The sequence below is a fragment of the Gorilla gorilla genome, chromosome 22, assembly GCF_029281585.2.
Source record: "Gorilla gorilla gorilla isolate KB3781 chromosome 22, NHGRI_mGorGor1-v2.1_pri, whole genome shotgun sequence".
Classification (NCBI taxonomy): domain Eukaryota; kingdom Metazoa; phylum Chordata; class Mammalia; order Primates; family Hominidae; genus Gorilla; species Gorilla gorilla.
In genome coordinates, this window is record NC_073246.2 from 28,063,117 (window position 1) to 28,087,441 (window position 24,325).

Sequence of the window (24,325 nt, forward strand, 5' to 3'; positions counted from 1 at the left end):
AGAACACCAATCCCACTTCTCCAACCCTCCATGTCAGGCAGTAAGCTTTCCACATTTGCTTACATTCTGAAAATAACTATTTTACATGCCAGGAATGCAATAGGCTTAAGCTGTCAAAAAGTATCATACTTTTGTATGTGTAACTGGGTAGGAAGTATGGGCACACACACAATAAGCCTTCCAAAACAAGGGGAGGTAAATGAAATCTTAATACCTGTGTTTCCAGAAGCCCAGAAATGAAGTGCAATTCCTTATAATATGTACATGTTTACATACCCATACAGACAATAAAATGTGTAAGGTAATGACAGGTCCATCTCTCCCCTTCCTTTTAGTGGGCATCTAACATTTCAGGGTTCAGAATCACATATCCTGGGTCCCAAAAGGTCCCCCCCATTCCTATTCCAACAGTGCTCACAACAGAAAAAGATGAACTGATCACTGGACCCTACATCATCTCATATATGTATAATACTAGTCCACAGAGAGGTTGAAGATATGCCTGGTAACTCTATTCATCCTACCCCACAAGTTTTGTCCAAATCAGGCCATGCCTTCAAGTGGGCCAGATTGTCTTAAAGCTCCTGGCTTAATATTTAACTGATAGCAACAACCTAACGTTAGTACCTTAGTAACTAAAGGGGATGCAGCAACATGAAGCAGAAAAAGTGATGAAGAAAGAGATTAGAAGTTAGAGAACAGGGATTGGGCTCTTGATCCTTAAAATGTGGGTGATTTTGAACAACTCAACATCTCCAGGTATTACTTTCTTCATCTGTAAAGTGGAGAAGCTTAAAAAGGAGGTCTTATAGATTCTACCTGTTCCAGAAACTATGATTCTCCTCCTAGACAGCTGCAGGTTGAAGAGACTCTCCTAGAGCTGCACTGTCCAATACAGTAGCCACTAGCCATCTGTGGCTACTAAGTACTTGACATGCAGCTGGTCTGAATTAAAATATGTGAAATATGTAACCAGGCGCGGTGGCTCACGACTGTAATCCTGGCACTTTGGGAGGCCAAAGCGGCAAGTCACTTGAGGTCAGGAGTTCAAGACCAGCCTGGCCAACATGGTGAAATCTCATCCCTACCAAAAATAAAAAAATTAGCTGGGTGTGATGGCACACGCCTGTAATCCCAGCTACTCAGGAGGCTGAGGCAGGAAAACTGCTGGAACCCAGGAGGTGGAGGTTGCAATGAGCCAAGATGATGCCACTGCACTCTAGCCTGGGCAACTGACTGAGTGAGACTCCGTCTCAAAAAAATAGTAATAATAAAATAAAAAATAAATACGTGAAATGTGAACATTTTGAAGACATAATATGAAAAAATAATATATTTCACAAATAGCTTTTATATTGACCACCTGTTGAAATAACATTTTGAATTTAGTGACAGACTAAAATTAATTTCGCCTGCTTATTTTTTTATGTGGCTACTTGAAAACTTTAAATTAGATCTAATGGTCCTATTATACCTCTACTGGATAATTCTGCTTTAAAGTCAGTCCTGGGCATGCATGAAGCCCAGAGGAATTCGCAGATAAAATGAGCCCAGGAATCTGTATGGAATACAGACCTGTAGGTTACCATTTCCATATTAAATGTGTAAAGGGCTGTTTCAAAACCATGCTTTTGTTTTCTTATTTTGTGCACCAAGAATAAATCAACAGCAAATATCATTGGGTCTAAAAATAATTGATATCTGGCCGGGCGTGGTGGCTCACGCCTGTAATCCCAGCACTTTGGGAGGCTGAGACCTGACCATGAGGTCAGGAGATGAAGACCATCCTGGCTAACATGGTGAAACCCCGTCTCTACCAAAACTACAAAAAAACGTAGCTGGGAGTGGTGGCGGAAGCCTGTAGTCCCAGCTACTCGGGAGGCTGAGGGAGGAGAATGGCGTGAACCCGGGAGGGAGGCAGAGCTTGCAGTGAGCCAAGACCGTGCCACTGCACTCCAGCCTGGACAACAGAGCGAGACTTCGTCTCAAAAAAAAAAAAAAAAAAAAAGATACCACTTCATTTATGCTATGACTGAATCCTAATTATCAACTGTAGGCCTTAACAATAATCCTAAGTGGATGTGCCTTTATGCAGGCACTTGTAGCCTTTTTGTTTTCTTTGTATTAAATATATAAAGTAATAATTTATCTTACTTCATAAAAAGATTATAATCTCCCATTTTTTAAAACACATTTGATATTAGTAGGAATAACTAAAATGAACTCGTATGAATAGACCATTTTTATTTCATTGATATCTAACTAGGAACGTTGCAACTAATTTTTGCAATCTGTATCAATTTGTTTAATATATTTTAAATGAACAAAGAAGCAGAGATAGTTTCTAGAGAGCTTATTTACTTAAAAATACAACAGATATTAATCAATAAAATATTAATAAGATTCAGGTGAGTCGAGAGTGAGTACTCAAGTTATCTTTTCTCACAACATATTCTTGGAGTGCCAACTTTTTCAGTTCAGTGATTTTATGCAAAGGTATACATTTAACTGCCTGCAAAATAAACTACTGACTATTTTAAATCAGATAAAGCAAACAACAGCCCCCAGCTCTGCAATCCAAAGCCAGCAAAGGTCACCCATTTCAGACTGGGTTTGAAGCATAGCCAGTTATGATAGCTCAAATATTTTCAGATGTATGAAAGCAGAACAGAATTCAGAAATATACATTCTTTGGCAGACAATTTTTTTAGAACCAAGTTTCTCAAATTATATAATACAAACTATATGACTATTAGAAAATTATGCATGAATTAAAGGAGATTTATTTAATTTTCAAATTCTAATATAATTAAAATTTTCAAACTTACCTATATGGGCTTCACGGGTGAAAAAAAGTATAATTTAAAAATATGAGCAATGTAATACGACAGAAATATACATTCAAACACATGTGATTACTACTCTTTCTAATTTTTCATAAATTAACAACTATTTGAGACATGCACAAATTTTCATGTGTTTTTCTGAAGGTGGTATCCAGAAGTGATAATTTTCCTGACAGTTTAACATTTTTTAAAGAAGACATGCCAAGATTTAAATAATCTAGCTTTTTGATTACTCTTTTTTTTTGAGACAGAGTCTGGCTCTGTTGCCCAGGCTGGAATGCAGTGGTATGATCTCGGCTCACTGCAACCTCCGCCTCCTGGGTTCAAGGGATTCTCCTGTCTCAGCCTCCCGAGTAACTGAGACTACAGGCATGCACCACCACGCTCGGCTGATTTTTGTATTTTTTGTAGAGACGGGGTTTCACCATGTTGGCCAGGCTGGCCTTGAACTCCTGACCTCAAGTGATCCACCCACCTCAGTCTCCCGAAGTGCTGGGATTACAGGTGTGAGCCACCGTGCCCGGCCTTTTTGATTACTCTTAAAACTGCGGGATCAAAATGAAATGTTAGAAAGTAAAACCAACAGCAGAAAGTAAAACCAAGAGCAGCTTCTGAGGAATCATATTTTAGACATTTCTTTAAGACAGATTCTGTAATGTGTCAAACTATTGGAACATATTTCAACTAAATATTTAAGTGAAGACAAAATCCCTACTACAAAACCTCCAAATACTCTCTAACAATGATGATTCTATCAGGCCTACTCACAACTACAGGTTTTCCCCACATCTTGATTTCAAAGCATACTTTCTGTGACATATCTTCATTTAATCACTTTTAGAATAATTGAAATGAACAAGAAAATAGGTAAGGAATTAAAATAAATTTTAAAATGGCAGTCCCATTCTTACTGACATAAATTTATTAAGATCAATGTTCCTTTTTGCATAGATCTTCCCATTCTGTTTCAATAAAACCAGCAAGCATAAACAGATTTGAAAAGCTACGCAGCCACAGAAAACAGGTTCAGCATGACAGACAGATCTAGCTCAAAAGAGGTGCTCAGTATCAAGCTCTTTTCTAAAAATCTCAAAGCTTGTTTTGTCTGCTGTTGCTTTCAAAGAACAAGCACAACAAAATTGCTTTGAGGAAGTCTCTAGATCAAACGAAAGACAGTTAAACAACAGGGAGAGTAAACTGACTGCCACTGCTGTCCACACAGGGCCACAGAAATCATTGCTTTGTTCCATCACTCTAGTTGGAAGGCCTTCCCAGGAATGCAAGTCTGAACCATCTAGAGTTCTCTCAGCCAGAATGAAGGCTCAGCTCTTGGATGTTTCTACCATAAAAATGAGAAAGCATTTCCTACCTCCTCCTCTGTCACTCCACAAAGATGTGCTTCCTGTGTGGCTGGCTAGCAGATAAGAGAAGGTAAGCAAATCCCAAAAGCCTACTCTAATCGCTCACGGAGAATCTTTGCTTTGGTTCAGAACGTTAAGTCTACCCATTTTCCTCTATCCCTTTATGGTACTGTATTTCTTCTACATCCCAGAATGCCAGTTGCCACTCAATATCCTACCTCTCCTTTATCCTTAACAAGAGAGCCGGAAATGTAATTTCTGATAGCAATGCTCCCAGCTAATAGAGCACATTTACATGCTCCCTTGCCTCAAGGTGTCACTATCTGGCCCATGAGATTAAGCAGACCTTGAAAAGGACTTCTACAAAAGCTCCTAAACCTAACTGAACCATGAATATCAATGCCTCGTCCCCATTTTAGGAACATTTAGAAGTACTCCATTTCTAAGAAAATGAAGTTCAAACTCATTAAGGGCATCCAAAATTTATAATTTCACACTCTCTCTCTCACTTACATACCCCTGGGCTTCCCCCTTTGAAACTCTACATCCTCGCTGTTTTTTCTGTCTGGGAAGACCTCCCCACCCCAGTTCACCTTCACACATCCTTGAAACCTAGTTCAAATGCTGCCTGCCTTCTCTGGAAAGAGTTTGTACCTCCTCTATTATAGCCTTTGGCACACTGTACCTAATTATTTCTCCGTCTCTTTCTTCCTCCACTGGACTGTGGAATTCCTCAAGGCACAGACTGAGCTACCTTTCTATTTACTCACAGCCCCACCCAGATTCTAGATCTCCTGTCATAACTGAAACACAGAATCCATGCAGTATATGTCCATAAAATGAATAATAATTTCAAAAATTCAAAATGAGAGAAACAATAAGATAGTAAATTATTTTTTTTTTTGAGACGGAGTCTCGCTCTGTTGCCTAGGCTGGAGTGCAGTGGCGCGATGGCTCACTGCAAGTTCTGCCTCCCAGGTTCACACCATTCTCCTGCCTCAGCCTCCCGAGTAGCTAGGACTACAGGCGCCTGTCACCATGCCCGGTTAATTTGTTGTATTTTTAGTGGAGACAGGGTTTCACCATGTTAGCCAGGATGGACTGGATCTCCTGACCTCGTGATCCGCCCACCTTGGCCTCCCAAAGTGCTGGGATTACAGGCGTAAGCCACTGCACCAGGCCTTAAATTAATAATTTTTTAAACATCTAACTCCAAATAAATGTCAACATCACAGAAGTCAATCACAAATGCCCTGAGAAAACTTGCAGTAGAGACACAACAGGGGAATGCACAATCCAAATATTCAGCTAAACATTCTGCATTAAACCTTCCCCCTCATCTGCACACAGAAGAATCACGGGCTTAGGCTTGGCTTTGTGTTCAACTTCTGATAGAAATGAGCAAACGAGCAATGAAGTCAACATGTCAGATTGCTTTGTAAATCTAAATAACTTCGCATGTGATAATAAATTCTAAGAATGCATCCAATGTCTTTTTCTCTGCAACAAAAAGACACTAATATTTTTTTCTCATCTCGTCGGCTATTAAATCAATAAATACAATTAAAAACACATGCGCATAAGAAATACTCTCAATAAACTGAAGGGATGCTTCCCATCTGTGTCCCTACAATATGACCCAGAAAATTCACAATTATATAAATTTAACCTTTGAGTCTAGCTCACAAAAGTGAAGTGAAATATCCAAATAGCAAATACGAAGAAAGGAACTACCAAGAAACAAGGAAAGTCAGCCTCCAATTTTGTTCATTTAAGTATACCCTCTCTGCCACCACAACATTCATTATGTTTGTCCTGGACAGCTCTAATGGCCATGCTGATTGATACTCAGTGTTAAGGCCACCTCTGTCCAACAGACTTTGCTTCTACTCTGTTTCAGCCAAATACTCACATGGCTACTCTATCATCACCTGGAAATCTCCCAGCTTCCCTCAGGAATTCCCCCCTCTCCTATTTCACTGAACAAGCAGGAACAAGTGATTCCAAAATTGCAATTTTGTCTCAAATATACTCTTAAAAGTGAAACCCTCCACAATTCAACTAGCAGCAGTTCTGTAAGCTGCCTTTACATTCAAACACCCTATGGGTTAGCCAAGAACGCCCCTCCACAACAACCATAGAATTTTTATATTCGGTTTACTTCTGTTGCATTTAAATTTTCTGGATTCTGTGGTATAAGAGGATTTAACACTTGACACAAAACATTCAAAATAAGATTGAGAAAGTACTAGCAAGACACAAGGCTAACCATAATGACCTCAATTAGATTTTCAATTCCTGTCAAGTTAATGGTATATAGTAGTATTGGCTTCAAGCCCTTCAAATTGAAAAATATAATTCTTTTAGATAACAGAGATTACCTCTGTTAATATATTGAATTCTATTAAGAATTCAATATATTTTTTTAAAGGGCCAATTTTGATCCTTGTCACACTAAACACTAGCTGTAAAATGGCCAAAAAAGGAGCCAAAAAAAAAGACAATGACAGGGAAATTTTCATTTTGATGCCACTAAATTTAATTCCAATACACATTTTCTTTCCAAACTCTACTATCTTCTTCACACAAAATTATGTCTAGGCACCCTCTATTGAAAGTGTCCCGATCAATCAGGGCATGGATGAAATATTTCAAAAATGAGGCATTTTTTCTTTTTGCAGGCCAACTAAATTTTTGAAATACAGTTGCAAATGACTGAATGTGACGTATTGACAGTATTTATGAAACTTTTTCACAATAAAATGTTCCAAAAAGAGGCTGAAAAAAAAAGAATCTTATTTAAAAGGCATTAATCTTCTTTCTATGCTTGTTCACAGTTTCTTACATGTTAAGAGAAGGTTGCACAGCTGTTCGAATCTTCAATCTGAACGTAATTCTTTCTCACCACAACACAGAATTTCTAGAGTACTCATTTATTTAGTACATACAAAATGTAAGGCATTATCATGAGTGATCAAACAAATTACTGTATAGAAAAGTGTGTGATCACAATCAACACTAACTTCTCTCTCCCACCACTTGTTTTCAACATTTAATCACCAAAAGTAGATCTTCTGTCTCCAATTATTCTTTCACATTGTAGTAAATATATAGTTCCTTCCCCCAGTTATCTAAGTTTACCTTCACATACTGAAATGATCAGAGAACTCTGACAATACTACAGAAACTATCGCATTCACAACACACATCCTTCTATGTAGCATTCTCTTATATTCCTTACCCAACTTAATTTTTTCCAAGTCACTTCCTTCCTCCTTTTTATTCTGTCTACCCTCTTGGGGGCAAGGACCTCGAAAATATTTGTGAAATGAAGGAGTGGCCCTTTCTTGGTTGTAACCCTAAGAATCTAGGTTTCTTTGTGTATGAAAATAAGCTAATTTCCACAGAAATTTGGCTTTAATTTTAAATTGCTAATCAATTTAATATGTAAGTATCTATGATTAATTATTCTTAGAATAATTAGTCTGCATATTTTCACATTTCTATGGGAGTTTCTTAGGTACTCTTCAGTTATATCCTCAAACTAATTTACTGTAATGACAAAATTATATTTGTGTTAAACCATAATAAGCAATTGAGAGCATCAGGATGGAGAATATTTGCTACTACATATGACTTTTCATATGATGGGTTTTAATGTTAGTCTCTGAAGACTTAAGCTAAGACTTCAAAAACTTTGCATCAGTTTTAAAGGCTTAATCTTTGAAGTAGATGAGGATTTTTTTGAAAGATGAAAAAATCAATAAATACGGTTAAGAAACAGTGCTTATCCATCTTTATTCTATGAGCCTATCAATTCAATTATAAACAAAATAACTGAGTAATGATATTTATAAAAACAACGTTGGCCAGGCACAATAGCTCACACCTGTAATCTAGCACTTTGGAAGATCGAGGCAGGAGGATCGCTTGAGCCCAGGAGTTCAAGATCAGCCTGGGCAACACAGTGGGGACCCCATCTCTACAAAACATTTAAGAAATTAGTCATATGTGGTGGCACATGCCTGTAGTCCCAGCTACTCTGGAGGCTGGGGCAGGAAGATGGCTTCAGCCCAGGAGGCCACGGCTACAGATCACACCACTGCACTTCAGCCTGGGTGACAGAGTGAGGACTTGTCCCGAAAACAAACAAAACCAAACACAGTATCAATATGCTTTTGAAAATTCATCCAATAGTAGGAGTAGATATAACAAGTCCTTTTTTAAGATGAATAAACCTTTAATGGATAAAGCCATTTTCTTTACTTTCTCTTAAAAATAAAATTTATGTTGCCTTACTAATTTTACTGTGAAATAACAAGCACACACAGACAAGGAAAAACTAAACAAATGAGTCTGTACTAACTTGGGATGAGGGGCAGGTCTAAAACACGTTAAGTCTACCTCAACAGTAGGATTAAACCTCTCATTTTTCTTCCTGTAAAATATCTCCAGGGGGTCAAAATATATTAGTTATTCAAGGTTTGAAATTTAGCAAAGCAGCAAGAGTAATAATGCATTTCTTCACTTAATACAAATGACTTTTCTTTATGCAACAGATCTCTTATTCTCATAAGTATCCTTTATGGCTGAAAAGTAATTTATCAGTCTGTATCATCTAGGATGCCTTACATTTTTCAATGAAGACAGTATGTGGCTTTCTGGAAGCTAATGAAACCCAAATTATTAAATAAGAGTCAAATTATTAGATTCTCTCAAAAAAAGAATCAGGCAAAAAAAAATTCCTATCAAAATCACCAAAAAATTGGCCAGGTGCAGTGGCTCACACCTGTTATCCCAGCACTTTGGGAGGCCTAGGTGGGTGGATCACTTGAAGTCAGGAGTTCGAGACCACCCTGGCCAATGTAGTGAAACCCTGTCTCTACTAAAAAGAAAAAAAAAAAAAATTAGCCAGGCGTGGTGGCACATGCCTGTAAACCCAGCTATTCAGGAGGCTGAGGCATGAGAATTGCTTGAACCCGGGAGGCAGAGGTTGCAGTAAGCCAAGACACGCCACTGCACTCCAGCCTGGGTGACACAGTGAAACTCAGTCTCAAAAAAAAAAAAAAAAAAAAAAAATCACCAAAAAACAAAAGAAGTGACAATTATTCTTGTTGAATCAAATTTCTCATAAGAAAACCTTCTGACTTTGTGAAGAAAAAAAGAGAGGAACCATCTGGAAATTAAGAGATTCAAACACTGTTTTGGGTCCATCATTAATAAGACCTTAAGGAATCACTGCACTTCATTCATCAGGATCCATTAATTTACAAAACAGGCTTATTCATCTTTTCCCTTTTCCAAAATGTTTGTCCTATTTATTCCTCATCCCTGCTCATGAACCTTCCACTCCTGCTTCTGGAACCATCTTAATCACTCCTCACTGTATCTACTGTAATCAGGATGTTTATCATAAATATGGCTTCTGTCATTACACATCCTCATATGTGAACCCACTTCTTGTCTTCTTGTCTTTAGTTGGACAGGACAATTATAATTACATGAGCTGGTTAACAAAAACCCATGTGAATTCTTTGGGACTCTGCTTCTTGATTTTTCCCTGTGTTCATCATCATTTAACCACAGTATCACCAGTTTCATACACTCAAGGCTTTCAAATATCCTTGGCCTGCTTTTGAAGCTAAAAACCTTTTATTTTTGAGCAACATATGCTGATTTTTTAAAAAAATATATAATTTCAATTAAACAGCAGATCACTATAAAGTTTTAAAGATGTAACAGCCATAACATGGCTGGTTACACAAATTCACTTTACTGCAGCTGGGCGCGGTGGCTCACGCCTGTAATCGCAGCACTTTGGGAGGCCGAGGCAGGCGGATCACGAGGTCAAGAGTTCGAGACCAGCCTGACCAACATAGTGAAACCCCGTCTCTACTAAAAATACAAAAATTAGCTGGGCGTAGTGGCACACGCCTGTAATCCCAGCTACTCGGGAGGCTGAGGCAGGAGAATCGCTTGAACCTGAGAGGCGGAGATTGCAGTGAGCTGAGATCGCACCACTGCATTCCAGCTTGGGCGACAGGGCGAGACTCCGTCTCAAAAACAAAACAAAACAAAAAATTCATTTTATTTTGAAACTGATTTCCTAGAGAAATGCTGCATTCTCAAGCAATCTGCTTTTTGGTTTCCCTGTCCTTGGGTGAACATAACTTCAAGCTTCCATATTAGGACCAAAATTCTTTTGCTGGCATTTGAAATCTTCCATTTCTACCCAGATTGGCAAAGCCTGTTTATTCGTTTTGCTAGCAAAGATTCTACTGAAAACTAAACCAAGTTTGTTCACAGTTTCTTGCACATAGCTGATAGCCAACTAATAGTTAATAATCAAGCCAGTGTATAAACTTGCTCAATATTAGACATCTGTGGCAAGCTGCCAGTGTGTACAACATTAAAAAATAGGTCTCTGGGAGGCCGAGGTGGGCAGATCACTTGAGGTCAGGAGTTTGAGACCAGCCTGGCCAACATGGTGAAACCCCATCTCTACTTAAAAAATACAAAAATTAGCTGGGCATGTTGGCGAGTGCCTATAGTCCCAGCTACTCAGGAGGCTGAGGCAGGAGAATCGCTTGAACCCAGGAGGCGGAGGTTGCAGTGAGCCGAGATCGCGCCACTGCACTCCAGCCTGGGTGACAGAGGGAGATTCTGTCTCAAAAAAAAAAGGTCTACATCCATGTTATGTGGAAAAAAAGAAAAAAAAAAACTAGGTATTTCCCATTTGTGTAAAAAATGCTCATGCTTTTTGCACATTTCTGTACTGTTTTAAATTTTTCAATGAGCATGAATTATTTTCATTTTTCAAAAAACCAACTGAAATACACAATACATATTTAATAAATGAAATTTTATAACATGTATTCTAAAAATTGTATCTGAGATACCATGTGCTTTTTAAATTTAGATCAAACTCATAGACAACAATCTGCCAATTTCCTGCAATAGTCTTAATTGGCCAATAAGTAATTTGTCAATAAGTGAAACTTCATATAGATTTTTAACTTTCAACTATGCAGGAAACTTACATATACCCATTGTACATCAACATCATCACCATACATAGCAGCAACTAACACACAGTGCTTATGCTATGCCATCAGGTTACATATATATTAACTCACACACTGTTTCAAGCATTTAACATAGATATTAATTCGATCCTCAATAACTAGAAGTACTCATCCCATTTTACAAAGGAAAAAACTGAGGCACAGAAACTTGCCCATGGTCACTAGCTCAAAAGAGACAGACAGAATTTATGCCCATGCATTCCTGCCCTGGTCTAAACTCTCCTGATTAGTGTGCAATGCTGCCTTCTCTGCATACCTGAGAAACACTCAATGACTCAGTGTTATTGGCCTAACATCATGCCTGGCATCAAATTCAACATTATAAATTGAGAACAACTCTGGTTCTTTCTACAGAGGTGACATTTTTAAAAACCTCTCATCTTCCCCATTTTAACTATCTTCTTTCGTAAGATACTGTGAGTCTCGCAAGGTTCAAGCTAAATCTCTATTGCATGTTTCTTCAACATGTAGCCACACAAAATAAACCTAAATAAAATGATCTCTTAGGTTTCTATTTCAGCAGATTTAATACATGTGAACCTGAGACTTCTGTGGCCCTCTTTGAATACTCAGCTAGCTAATCTACTAAGCATCCCTGTTTCATAAAGCTATTAACTGATGAACATATCCAGGCTTTTAAATTTAAATATGTGAATTTATTCCTAGAGCAATCATTGTACTCCAGTTTTTGCTAGATTTCTACTTCTGAAGAGGTACCACTCAAGCATAATAATAATCTATAACCAAGATTAATCTAAAGAGGAAAATTTGCCAAACTTTTTTTCCAAGAAAAATACTAGTGTCCTCACAGTAATGATTATTTCTTAAGCCATCCACACTAAACTGAAGAAATAGTTACATAACATTTCCCCCTTTACTAAGCTTTTCACTTGCAAAATCAGCTTCAGGGTTTGAGTTCTGTCTGCTTTTCTTCTTATACAACAATAGAAAAAGAAATACATATTTTATTGATTAAACTTGCTACTCATTCTGGGGTGTGCTCATTCCTTCCCCTGCCACCTTCTGTCTTCTGTGTACAGATGAGGGTGTATCTGTGCACTGGCTGTGAGACCCACAGGGTGACAGCGTTTCCAAGGGTTTGCAAAAGATGGCATTTCCCATCCATCCCCACTCCATACATTTGCATCTGAGCTCTCACTATGAAAAGGAAAAGATTTTTTTGTTTGTTTTCTTCAGCCCTTTTCTGTCTACAAAGCCAATCTCCTCTGTTCAACTCATCGGAACATTTATACTGTTTTACAGAATAGTGTTGCCTGAATGTAGAATCACAACAAAGCCAGTTGAGATCTTTAAATTAAAAAAAGAAAAAAAAAAAGATTTCATAATCTAGCATAGTCAAGTGAAACAGAGAGAGGTTGAAAACCACCAGACAAAAACAAAACACCAACAGAAAATGTGATTTTTCCCTATCCTCCTCGTTGCCACTCAGAGAATCACTCTGTTCATCTCATACTCTGCCCATCAAGATGCTACTGAAGCTCTCTGGTCCTGCATTCAGCCCCTTACCTTTGACCTCTCAACTCCTTATTTCGAATTCCCTGCTCCTGTTGAGAATACCCTGCACCAGCATCTGTCACTCAAGTGAGAGAGAGAGAAAGAGAGAGAGAGAGAAAGAGACAGAGGTGTGTGTGTGTGTGTGTGTGTGTGTGTGTCTGTCTGTCTGTCTGGTAGAGGCAGAGAGGAATGTAAACAAATATTGTATATGCAGAAACTTAACCTCCAATCCCCAGACCTGGGATATAAACCTGGCTGGAAATTTACTACCAGGAAATGCTCCAGGATTATCTATTATCTCATTCCATTGTTCCTTACTTTTAAATACAGGAAGTTTTCTCTGTAACATATTTACTCAGTATACCTAATCTGTATTTTCCTTTTGGTATTTTAGTACATTCCACTTTGTTTTATTATCATGGGCATGTTTTATTTACCCTGCAAACTTCCTGGGAGTAACGGGAGGGAGGAGGGAAGGGGAGGTAATGAGGTATGCAGTCAAACTAAACCTTACATTCTGGAAGCTTTAAATTTAAAATGCATCTGTACAGGTTTATCTTTACATTTGTAATTGATAAGAGATTTTAAAAGAAATGTATTAATGAAAGATGCTTTGTAAGATTCTCAAGGTAATACAATTTGCAGAAACAATGTACATTTCTACTGAATTTAATGCACTTCTCACTGATAGTTTAGTGGCCACGTGAAATGCAAGTAATAGCTATGCTTATTTCCAGAATGACTGACAACATTCATACAAATATCTGTAGAAGACTCTAGTATGCAAAAAACAGTAACATAAAATAGAGATCCTCTAGCAACAAGACTTAACATAAAGATAACCTCTCCCATTCCTTCAAACCAATATTGTTGATCATGTTATTTCTTTTTAATCTTTTTTAATCAGCCATTCCTCATTTAACCTCGTGAACTTGCATGTTCCTTTTCATTTCCTCAGTCAGGACCAGTATTATTCCATCTAGTAACTTCTCCGCAGTACTAATAGCCTTGCAAATGTCGTTCAGGAGCCTCTGCTGGTTACGGTGACAAGAGAAAAGCTTCTGCAGTCTGCCAGTTATCATGGTTTCTCATCGACTAGCAAGAACCATGACTCCTTACAGATCACCATCAAACCTGAGCTTTACTATTCTGTGTGTCGGCTTCTACCTTTAGGGAGGTACTACTAGTCAGTAGCAGCAGGTTTCCATAAACTATAAATTAGCACTACCACAAAGGTAAGATGATTGTGACTAGGTTAAACCCTCAACAGAGGGAAATAAAACTTAAGAGGAAACTAGATTTAAAAATAAATAAATAAATAAATATTAGGGTAGTGAAACATCATATAGATTAGGGTTTGTTAAACTCACACCTCTATCAACATACCAGCCAAAATCATCAACCCAGATAATAACCATGTTTCCCCCATAGCCAAGGCCCCATTATCATTGCCCTTATTCATTTCTTTTCCACAGCCACCTGCAGACCTATTTTCTAAGCTCTATAAAAGACAGTCAACTCGTAATTACATCTTTTCAGTGGACACAGAGAGAACCAGATAAACCACCCTCAAACCTCAGTAGACTGAATTACCTACCCTTCTACCAACACTTCGCAAAATGGCATAATGTGAATCTCACCTCCACCCTTTAAAGGAGTTAACAATAGCTACTGAAAAGGTCCCAAAAGATGGCAGAAAGAGCAAATTAATGCAATTAAACAGACCAAAAACTAAATTCGAATCTGCCTACATGCGTCCTCTTTTTATACAGAAGGAAATATTGCTCAACAAAGTTACATATTTAAGTTTTGACAAAAGCTTCAAAAATACGGTTATCATATGCTTTTAATTCCTTAAATGTATGGTTTTTAACCTGTAGTAAGACCATTCGGGAAAACTGGAATAATTCTACAAATAAATGTAAGTAAGTCATGAGAGAAATCAGAATTCTCTTAGTTAAGTGCATTTTTTTAAAACATGGAAAACGAAATTCTTTAACTCTTAAAACAACCTGTCTTAACTAGCCCTAAGGTGATTCCTGAGCCACTTGTGGGTAAAAATCAGAAGAGAAAAAAGTTCAATGACCTTGCAAATTAGAAACTAAAAAACTAATGGTGTGATAGTCTGTACAGCCTCAGTGGAATTACAGGAAAACATCTGTCCGGAAATTGCTTTTTTTCTTTTGGAAAATTACTAGGAGGCTGGGGGAAAAGAGGGGAAAAACGGGGAAGGAAGGTTGCAAATGTTAAGATGCCAAACAGGAACCCAACAGAAGTGAAATACAGCCTCCTCTGGCCCAACTGTCATGCAAGCAACTTCTAAGCATCTTCAGATGTAAAGAAAAACAGTCATTGTGCACGGGCTTTAGCTGAATGTTCGAGAGTTGGATGAATGGGGAAGACTTGTTATACACCTAGTGGTGGGTGGATTTCACTAGGCTGCAGCCTCCACACAGCTTTTCTTTGCTGCACTGCAGAGGCGCCATCTTCTCCGTCTTAATCTTCACTCAATTCGATCCTTTTATTTGCACCCTAAAAAAAAGACCCTTCGGACCCTCCCCAGCATCCTGTGCCCCCAGAGGAACTAAACCAGAGTCCCCAGAGCTGCCAGGGAAGAGGCCGCGCCTTAATCAGACAAACGCCTCCTTGGATGCACAGGACAGAGCCCGTGCCTCCCCACCATCCGCCACTGCCCTTTCCAGACGCACATCCCACTCTCCGCCTTATTTCCTCCCCGCCAAGGACTTTACAGCCCAGCACAGAATTAAGCCTCGGAGGTGATCCGAGGGTGGGAAGCAGAGGGGCCCCGAGGCTCCGCCAGAGGCCCCGGCAGCGTCTCTGCCCCCTCCCAGGCGGACGCGCAGCGCCGGGAAGGGAGCCGGGCGGGAGCCTCGGTGGCGCACTGAGACTAACGCGGCTCGGCCCACGGCGAGGGCGGGGTGTCGCGGCTTTTGTTCCCGCGGACCTTCTGCCTCTCAGACAGAAGCTTAGGGTGCGAGCGAACTCCCGGGACGTCCAGGCTTGGGGAAGGCGCGGGGTGGCTATGGGTCTCCGACCCCTCCCATTTCTCGCAAGTTACACAAAAGGGAGACGCGGAAATGCACAAAGTTTGCCTGTGGAAGGCGGTGCGCGACCCCGACGCCGGCTCGGGCTAGGGTCGCACCCAGGCAGCCGCCGCCAGCAGCCGCGAAAGGAGGTTGGAGCAAGGAAGGGGGATGGGGGTGAGAGGAAGGTGAAACGAGGCGGAGAACGCAGGGAAAAGCGAGGGGCTCCTAGCTTCCTGGGCTGTCCCGACTCCTCCTCCTCCTCCCCAGGGCCCAAGAGAAAGGAAAGGGCAACGATTCAAGAGCGGAGGACTGGCTTCAGGGACGCTGCGTTTTCGGTTTTCCCCACGTGCTCCTTCCCCCTTCCCCCTTCCCCCCTGTCTGAATGTCTCTCGCCTCCCCCGACCCCCGCTTCCAAGGCAGGGACTAAGTCGGGGTCTGGGCTCAGGGTCGCCCCCTACCCTTCTCGCCCCGGGCTGGCGCGGAACCAGGGAGACCAGCGCCTCGCCCACTCCCTCTCCGCGGGCCGGAGCGCGACTCCCTGGGGCAGGGCTGGGCCGAAAGCGGGGATGCGCTGGACGTCCGCAAGCGGGGGCGGAGAGGAGAGGGGTCCCCTTGACGGACCCCCGGCTTCTCTGCATTAAAGACTTGGGTTAAGGTCTTGGGGGGTATCGCGTCCCCACCGTGCAGCCTCCCCCCGCCTTCCGAGGCGCGGCACCCACCTCCAGCGCCCGAGCCGTCCAGGCGGCCAGCAGGAGCAGTGACAAACCGGGCAGCATCGCGACCCTGCGCGGGGCACCGAGTGCGCTGCTGTGCGAGTGGGATCCGCCGCGCCCTTGCTCTGCCCGCGCCGCCACCGCCGCCGTCTCCCGGGGCCCCCGCGCACGCTGCTCCGGGTGCTCTCGCCTACCGCTGCCGAGGAAACTGACGGAGCTGGAGCGCGGCGGCGGGGCTCAGAGCCAGGCGAGTCAGCTGATCCGGCCCACCCCGCTCGGCACCCGAGAGAGACCCCTAGCGGCGCCGCCGGGGAACTGCGCCCGCTCGCGCCGGGAGGGGCCCTCGCGCCCCGCGCCCACAGGTGCAGCGCCCTTGGCGCCGCCTGCACCCCACGCGCCGCCTCTGCTCCCCGGCCGACGGCCCACCTGGGCTTCGTGAACAGTGGGAGGGAGAGTCTGGGGCCAGGAGAGGGACGGTGCAGGATCAGGGAAAGGTGAGTCCTAGGACGCTGAGGCTCTAGAAAAGTCGAGAGCGCTCCTGCTCGTCCCCGTGAGCTTGAATCATCTGACCCCGCAGGCCTCCCGGGGGTGTCGTATAAAGGACTGCTGCTAGGGTGCGTTTTTATCCGCATTTCGTTTTTTCTCTCGGTTTGGAGAGGTGGGGCAGGCGTTTCTGGAAGAGAATGAGAACGAGTGAAGCTTATAGGAAATAGGATTTTCTTTGCTTGTTGAGACAGCAAAACCTCATTTTTTAACCCCCAACGTCAAAAGCAGCCACGAGCAACCTGGAATTTCTATCTTTAGAACGAACCAAAGGAGCAAGGCGCAGGACCTGGCAAAGAAGCGGGCAACCCATTTACTTCTTCTTGAAAGCAGGGTTCTGGGCTTGGGTTTTCTTTCTTTCTTATATTTTTGTTTGTTTTTGGTTTTGTTTTGTTAAAGGGGGTGGTCAGTGTGGATTTTGCGGGGCGGGGGGTCTTTTTTTGTTGTTAAGCAGGGATGTTACATCCGTCTGAGTTGGGGAAGAAGGAAAAATTAGGAGAGATCATTCGTATTCGACCCCCGTAAATGAGGACTTCTGACCTCAAACGCTGCCCTTGTTCTTCATTGTGTCTGTCCTGAATTATAGAAATGAACCTTCTGCCATGCCACTTTCTCCTGGATTAAACACAAACCGTCCACTGTCCAGTTAGTGTCCAGATAGTTTAGAATGCTCTAGAACTGCCCAGATGTATCCCCTGCTCTTGACCTGAAGTAGCATTTAGTTACCAAGCCACAGCCCACTCCACACAGGGCTTGGAGCGAAGGACTGAAGCCAGGGAGAGCTCTGGCCCTTCTGAGGGCTGCACTGCAGCCTGCCTTCTCTCCCCTGCTCATTGCGTTGACAAGGGTGCCTAGGCCCGGGAAGGATGGCTCAGCCAGCGGGGTACAGACTTCCTTCCTGGGAAGTCATTTCTGTACCAGCTCCCCTAAATGTTGTCTTGTGTGTCTTTTCCCGCACTAGGCATTCAGTCTTGACTCTTGGATTACTTTTGCCCCTGAATGTCCTTTGGATGTCCTCAACAAATAAGGACAAATATTTATTGTCATGCAGTATTTGTTTATACGCTTCATGTCATTTACTTCCTACAAAAGCCAAAGAGGCTGTTACTACTATTCCTATTTATACATCAGGAAAATGAAGCTAATGAACTCCCAAATCTAACAGCAAGTAAGTGACATGAAGTTGGGACAGCAGGGAAAAGCCTAAAGTGACAGGACAAACCCAGTTGTTCACTTTCTGCACCACATTTACCCACCGCAATTCCGTATTTGTTCCGGGTCTGCATGAGCAAATAAGGCAAAAAAGAAGGTATCTGAATGCAAAGAGAAACGTGGTCCAGAGCTACGAATCTTGCAGAGTCCACTGCAAAATGCAAACGTGAGACCCTTTGTTACATTATTAAGAATTTTAAGGCCGGGCCTGGTGGCTCATGCATGTAATCCCAGCACTTTAGGAGGCCCAGGTGGGCAGATCACCTGAGGTCAGGAGTTCTAGACCAGCCTGGCCAACATGGTGAAACCCCCATCTCTACTAAAAATGCAAAAATTAGCCGAGCGTGGTTACTCATGCCTGTAATCCCAGCTACTCCAGAGGCTGAGGCAGGAGAATCGCTTGAACCTGGGAGGCGGAGGTTGCAGTGAGCCAAGATTGTGCCATTGCACTCCAGCCTGGGCGACAGAGCGAGACTCCACCTCAAAAAAAAAGAAAAAAAATTAAATTACGAATTTTAAGATGGCAATGGCAGAGCGTTAAACCAAGCATGGGGCTCCTCCCACCGCAGGGCCTGTGAGACTCTCCAGGGTTGCATGCCCATGAAGCCAGCCCTGGGAAGGAGGAGGCAACTTTAAGAGTGAGGGACTTTTCTTTGGGAGGCTGAGGCGGGCGGATCACGAGGTCAGGAGATCAACACCATCCTGGCTAACACGGTGAAACCCTGTCTCTACTACAAATACAAAAAATTAGCCGGGCGTCGTGGCGGGCGCCTGTAGTCCCAGCTACTGGGGAGGCTGAGGCAGGAGAATGGCGTGAACCCGGGAGGCTGAGCTTGCAGTGAGCCGAGATCGCACCACTGCACTCCAGCCTGGGCGACAGAGCGAGACTCCGTCTCAAAAAAAAAAAAAAAAAAAAAGAATAAGGGACTTTTATTGAGCATGAAATTCAAAATTGTAGAGATGAGATCATAATCTATAAAAATTAAAGTTCTTAGATTTAGCATTTTCTCTTTCCACTGTTGAAATTCACCACACTGACACATTCCCTGGTCAAGATGTTCCTGGGGGAAGATGATTATGCTGCTGATTGCGTCAGAATGATGGACATTGCCTGCATGTTCTCTGGTTCCTTCACTACTCAGAGATCCTGATGGCTTTTTGCTTTTCAGCCAGTAGCTCTGTTCTGCATTTAATGCTATTTCCTGCCCTGAGGTATCTTGCAGATCCTCCAAGCAGAAAATGCAGGAACATCCCTAGTTATAACCCTACAAAGTTGGGGAAGGAACCAACAACCACTTGTCTGCTGGAATTCCTACAACAGCATCCCCATCCTAGTTTCAAGTGTCTCCATTTGTGAGATATTCACTGGCTCTCCAGACTGTGCATTCTATCTTTGGGCATTTCTGGTTACTAGAATGTTCTTATCCCATTTAAAGCTCACATCCCCCGCCTTTAAACTCCCACTCAGATATCCTTGTATCCCCAGTGACCAAGCAGAATAATTCTTTTCCACACTTCAGATCTTTACAAATTTGCCAGCGGTTTTCATGCTACTTCTTCCTCTAGAGTCTTCTCTTCACAAGGTAAAACAGGCACTTCCTTCAACAGTTGCATAATGGCATGGTTTCTGGTTCCTTCCACGCCTTGGCCATTCTCTAAATGTGGTTCTGGCTTGTCTGTGTCTTTTTACAGTACTCGAAGTGTGCTCTGACTGCTGCAACATGGGAGGTGTTGCCCACCACTCTGCCTGGAGCCTCATGTTGCATTTGACTGTTTTAGTAACCGCATCCCACTGCAGACTCCAATTGGTCCAGATACCCCATTTCTATTTTATGCATAGTCTGCTGGGCTGCGTTTCTGTCGTCTTGTGTTTAGGCTGTTATTTGTGCCCCATAAATATCACCAAAAGCAATCGTTAAGTCTGAGCCAGATGAACCCTGCAGGGCTGCCATAACTTACCATAGACTGGATGGATCAAACACCAGAAATGTATTTCCTCACATTTCAGGAGGCTGGAAGTCTGAAATCGAGGTGTTGGCTGAGTTGGTTACTTCTGAGGCCTCTCTCCTTGGCTTGCAGATGGCCACCTTCTCCCTGTATTCTCACATGGTCTTCCCTCTGTGTCTTACTGTGCCCTAATCTCCTCTTGTTATAAGGACACCAGATATTGGGTTAGGATCCATGCTAATGACCTCATTTAACCTTAATTACATCTTTGACCCTATCTGCAAATATGGTCACATTTTGAGACACTGTCGGGTTAGGACTTCAACATATGAATTTGGGAGTGGGGGTACATAATACGTCCTTCTTTAGAACAGCTAAGACTTATTCTATAATCGTGTCACTCATCTTTGGCCTTTATTTCCAGTGACCTTTCTTTCATTTTCAGTTTGAAGATCATTCAACTCAACAGAAAAAAAAAAAAAATAGAAATGGAAGAGATCTACTTTCTGTCCGTCCTGCATCAGCATTGCATCATGATCCCCGTGCATCTGGCTTACCCCTCCCGCAATCATCAGGCTCTGAAAAGAAAGAAAATGACCTTTTATACTTTCCTTTAGAAAATTTTGTCAAAGCTTAAACATTGACATTTAATGACATTTAAAATCTGTATTAGTTTACTAGAGCTGCCATAACAAAATATCACAGACTGGGTGGCTTAAACCAAGAAATTTATTTTCTCACAGTTCCAGAAAAGTCTAAGATCAAGATGCAGATAGGATTGGAATCCTCAGAGGTCTCCTTGGCTTGCAGATGGCTGCACCCTTGCTAAGTCCTCACACGTTCTTTCCTCTGCACAGGTACCTCTGGTATTTCTGTGTGTCCTAATCTCCTCCTCTTACAAGAATACCAGTCAGATTATATTAGGGCCCACCCCAGTGGCCTTAATTTAATTAGCTCTTCAAAGGCCCTACCCAAATACAGTCATGTTCTAAGGTACTGGGGGTTAGGGCTTCAACATATGAATTTTGGGGGAACGTAAGTCTATAACCAAACCTCTAAAATTCCCCTAAAATATTCTCACATTTTAAGCTACTCTGATGTCCGTCCTTGGGAGTGGATTCCTTCTACTTTTTATTCATGTCCTTTTGAAATCAGAAACCTTCCTAGGTAATTAGAATATTTCTTTAGCTGCTTCCTGGTTGAATATATGGATTACTTAGCCACTCTAGACTTCCGGTAGTGTTGGGAATTACCATGCTTTCCATGAAGATGTGAGCTTGCTGGGTATCATGTACGTTGGCAGACGCAGTGACGTATTTGAGAGTTTCACATGCCTCTTAACCTATATTTCCTCCCAGAACCGTGTGCTAACTCCTCATCAAAGACCAGAAGTAGATCCTGAATTGTATTCATTCTCATCTCTTTCTACCTTCTCCAAGACAGAAGGACATGATTAACTTCTTTATCTCAATGTCAGCCTTCAATATCTACAAAAGTCTAAACTGTAAATAGCATTGAAGCTTTGCATAATAAAATTCTTTTCCCCAGTGATGGGCAGTTTTTCACATAGTAACATTCTTTTCATCTTTTTTTTCTTTTTAATGAGTAGACATAAAGAAATGCTTAAATAAATAATTATCAACTAACTTACCTACATTTAACTACACATACCTAACAGACCTGAATATAGGCAGAGGATGTGACATTTTACTTACCCTTTTATTAAAGTTACTGCTTCATTTATTGGTCTTTACTTCACTAGTGCATCCATAAAATGTTTACATTTTTTTAAACAATAAAATACTCTTGAAATTAGTTCTTCTCTGTACTCACTACATAAAACTGCTTTAGAGACAGCCTTCAGATCAACTAAATTATATTTTACAAAATGGCTTAGGTATTTCAGTAGTAACTCTATGGAACAACAGAATTCACTGTTTCACCAGGGACCAATATTGGCAGCTGGCTTCCATAACTTGTTTGAGGAATGTAGTAATTCCAAGGTTGCCGCAAGGACTAATGTACAAGAATATTCCTGTATTTTATGGAATAAAAAGGAAGAATGAGAGGAGAAAGAAATAGATAGTACATACCAACCCCAGAGGTAGGGAGTATGAAAATCAATCAAGTAGCCAGAAGATTTAATGGAGCCATGTGGGTCTTACGTCAGTTCTCTTCCTTAGAGAACTTTGGATAATAGGGCAACAATATGCTCTGGTGGAAAAGAACTCAGGCCTTGAGAAAGCCTGAGCGCTACAGTTTCTGAAGAATGCTCCTTTCATTAGGTGGTGTGGTGATGAATTGTAAAGGCACCCAGCACAGTGCCTGGTTTACCATAGAAATCGGTTCTTTTTTCTTGAGAGAACAACAATTCGCAATAGCTGTCACTTAAGTGACCAGCATAATCCTGGCTTTGAGCTTGCCAGGGGCTGCCAGTTAGAACAATGGCTGTCAACCCCGTGTTATTTATTTAGATTTCCTAAGTAATGTTTTGCTAATAAAAGCTCCAAATTTGTGAGTGATTTACTCTTGTTTTATTTATTTAATAAATAAAGTGGCACGATTTATTAATTTAATTAATTATTTAATTAATAACAGTGGCACAATCTCAGCTCACTGCAACCTCTACCTCCTGGGCTCAAGTGATCCGTCACCTCGGCCTCCAGAGTAGCTGGGGCTACAGGTGCGCACTACCATGTCCAGCTAATTTGTGTACTTTTTGTAGAGATGGGGTCTTGCCATGTTATCCAGGTTGGTCTTAAACTCCTGAGCTCGTGATCCACCCTCCTTGATCTCCTAAAATGCGGGGATTATAGGCATGAGCCACTGTGCCTGGTTGATTTACTCTTATTTTAATTTAAATAAAAGCAACTCAAGGTTAGCATCATATCAGGCTACTCTCAGTTGTATTCTAGTATCTCTCTTGAGTGTGGGAGTAAGGGATGGAGCTGTAGCTAGTTTGCTGAGAACTAGACAAAACCCTGACTACTCCCTAGGGCGTGTGCCTAGGATGTGAAAGATATGCCTCCTGTTTTCAGACCGCACCGTGCTTGGAAAGGCTGCTTGCCAGAGGTGTTGAAAGGATGCCACTGGGCTGGTCCTGCACAATGGAAGACCACATCACATGCTCCAAGAGGGTCACTCCCCAGAGCAGCTGCAGGAAGCCACAGCTCTGTGGCCTGGGATCCTTGCCACACTGAATATTAGTGATAGACATTGGAGCTGAGGGGAGCTTATGCTTCAAGGCAGCTGGATCTCTTTTTTACTGGTCAAATCATACCTAAGGATTGTCTTTCGTGTCCTAGAGACTTTGATGAGTAATTCGACTTTTAAAATCCAAGTGAAGGCTGTGGCTAGAGAAGCGTGAGCTAAACCTAAAATGAATGGGAACATTACAGTCTGACAAGCCTTGAGAATTCAGGTTCACATTCCCTAAAGAAACAACATCCTGAATGATGAAAAGAACACACACACCAACCAACAATTAGTGATCTGAGATACCAAAACAGACACCCCTTTATCACCTAAGATGGACTGTAAGGTTAAGGAAACAAAGTTACCTACAGGGTCAGGGTTCGGGGACTGGCTGGCATGACCAATTTCTCAATTTCTATGGCTCTAAACTCCCTAATAATAGGAACTGTCAGACCCATCCTGTGATTTACAACCCAGACCACGACAACTCTAATCGGAATGAGGACCAGCCTTACCAACATTCTTTTCTGATAAGCAATTGCAGACCTTAAGCCAGTTTCAGCCAGTTTATTAGAGGCTGTGCACAAACTGTCTTTGGGTCCTGTAGTTCACCTTTTGATGTAAAGAGCCAAATTTTACCTCATTTTAACACTAAAACCCTGCCCCAAAGTGTACATGGGATGTCACATACATATTTACCCATTGCACATGCACTCAGTTCCCCTCATAAATATGTATATCTTTTCCTCCAAACCTGCTGAATATGTATGACTCCACTGTGTGAAACAGACCCTGTGAGGCATGAAACCCAACTGTCCTTCCCCTCTTTTGAGGAGAGACCACATTCAGCATACACCGAAG

The 24,325-nt window shown here is 41.9% G+C and overlaps 1 protein-coding gene and 2 long non-coding RNA genes across 11 annotated transcripts in view; 2 read left to right on the forward strand and 1 right to left on the reverse strand.

Moving 5' to 3' along the window:
* APP (amyloid beta precursor protein) overlaps positions 1–16,871 on the reverse strand; it is a 284,040-nt gene extending 267,169 nt beyond the window's left edge. For 2 of the 6 annotated variants that reach the window (XM_004062638.5, XM_004062635.5), the window contains exon 1: positions 16,574–16,854. In XM_004062638.5, the coding sequence (XP_004062686.1) occupies positions 16,574–16,630 (57 nt within the window). In that variant the 5' untranslated portion in view covers positions 16,631–16,854. Of the gene's footprint in view, positions 1–16,573 lie in introns of all 6 variants that reach the window. The other 4 variants (XM_004062633.5, XM_004062636.5, XM_004062637.5 and 1 more) reach the window with 4 other exon arrangements.
* A 101-nt stretch (positions 16,872–16,972) lies between these two features.
* LOC115931845 (uncharacterized) overlaps positions 16,973–24,325 on the forward strand; it is a 211,971-nt gene continuing 204,618 nt past the window's right edge. For all 4 annotated transcript variants that reach the window (XR_008674828.2, XR_008674826.2, XR_008674827.2 and 1 more), the window contains exon 1: positions 16,973–17,061. This is a non-coding gene — a long non-coding RNA (uncharacterized lncRNA). The remainder of the gene's footprint in view (positions 17,062–24,325) is intronic.
* Positions 20,364–21,831, forward strand: LOC129529338 (uncharacterized). Its single transcript, XR_008674832.2, has 2 exons — positions 20,364–21,126; positions 21,628–21,831. It is a non-coding gene; the product is annotated as an uncharacterized lncRNA (long non-coding RNA).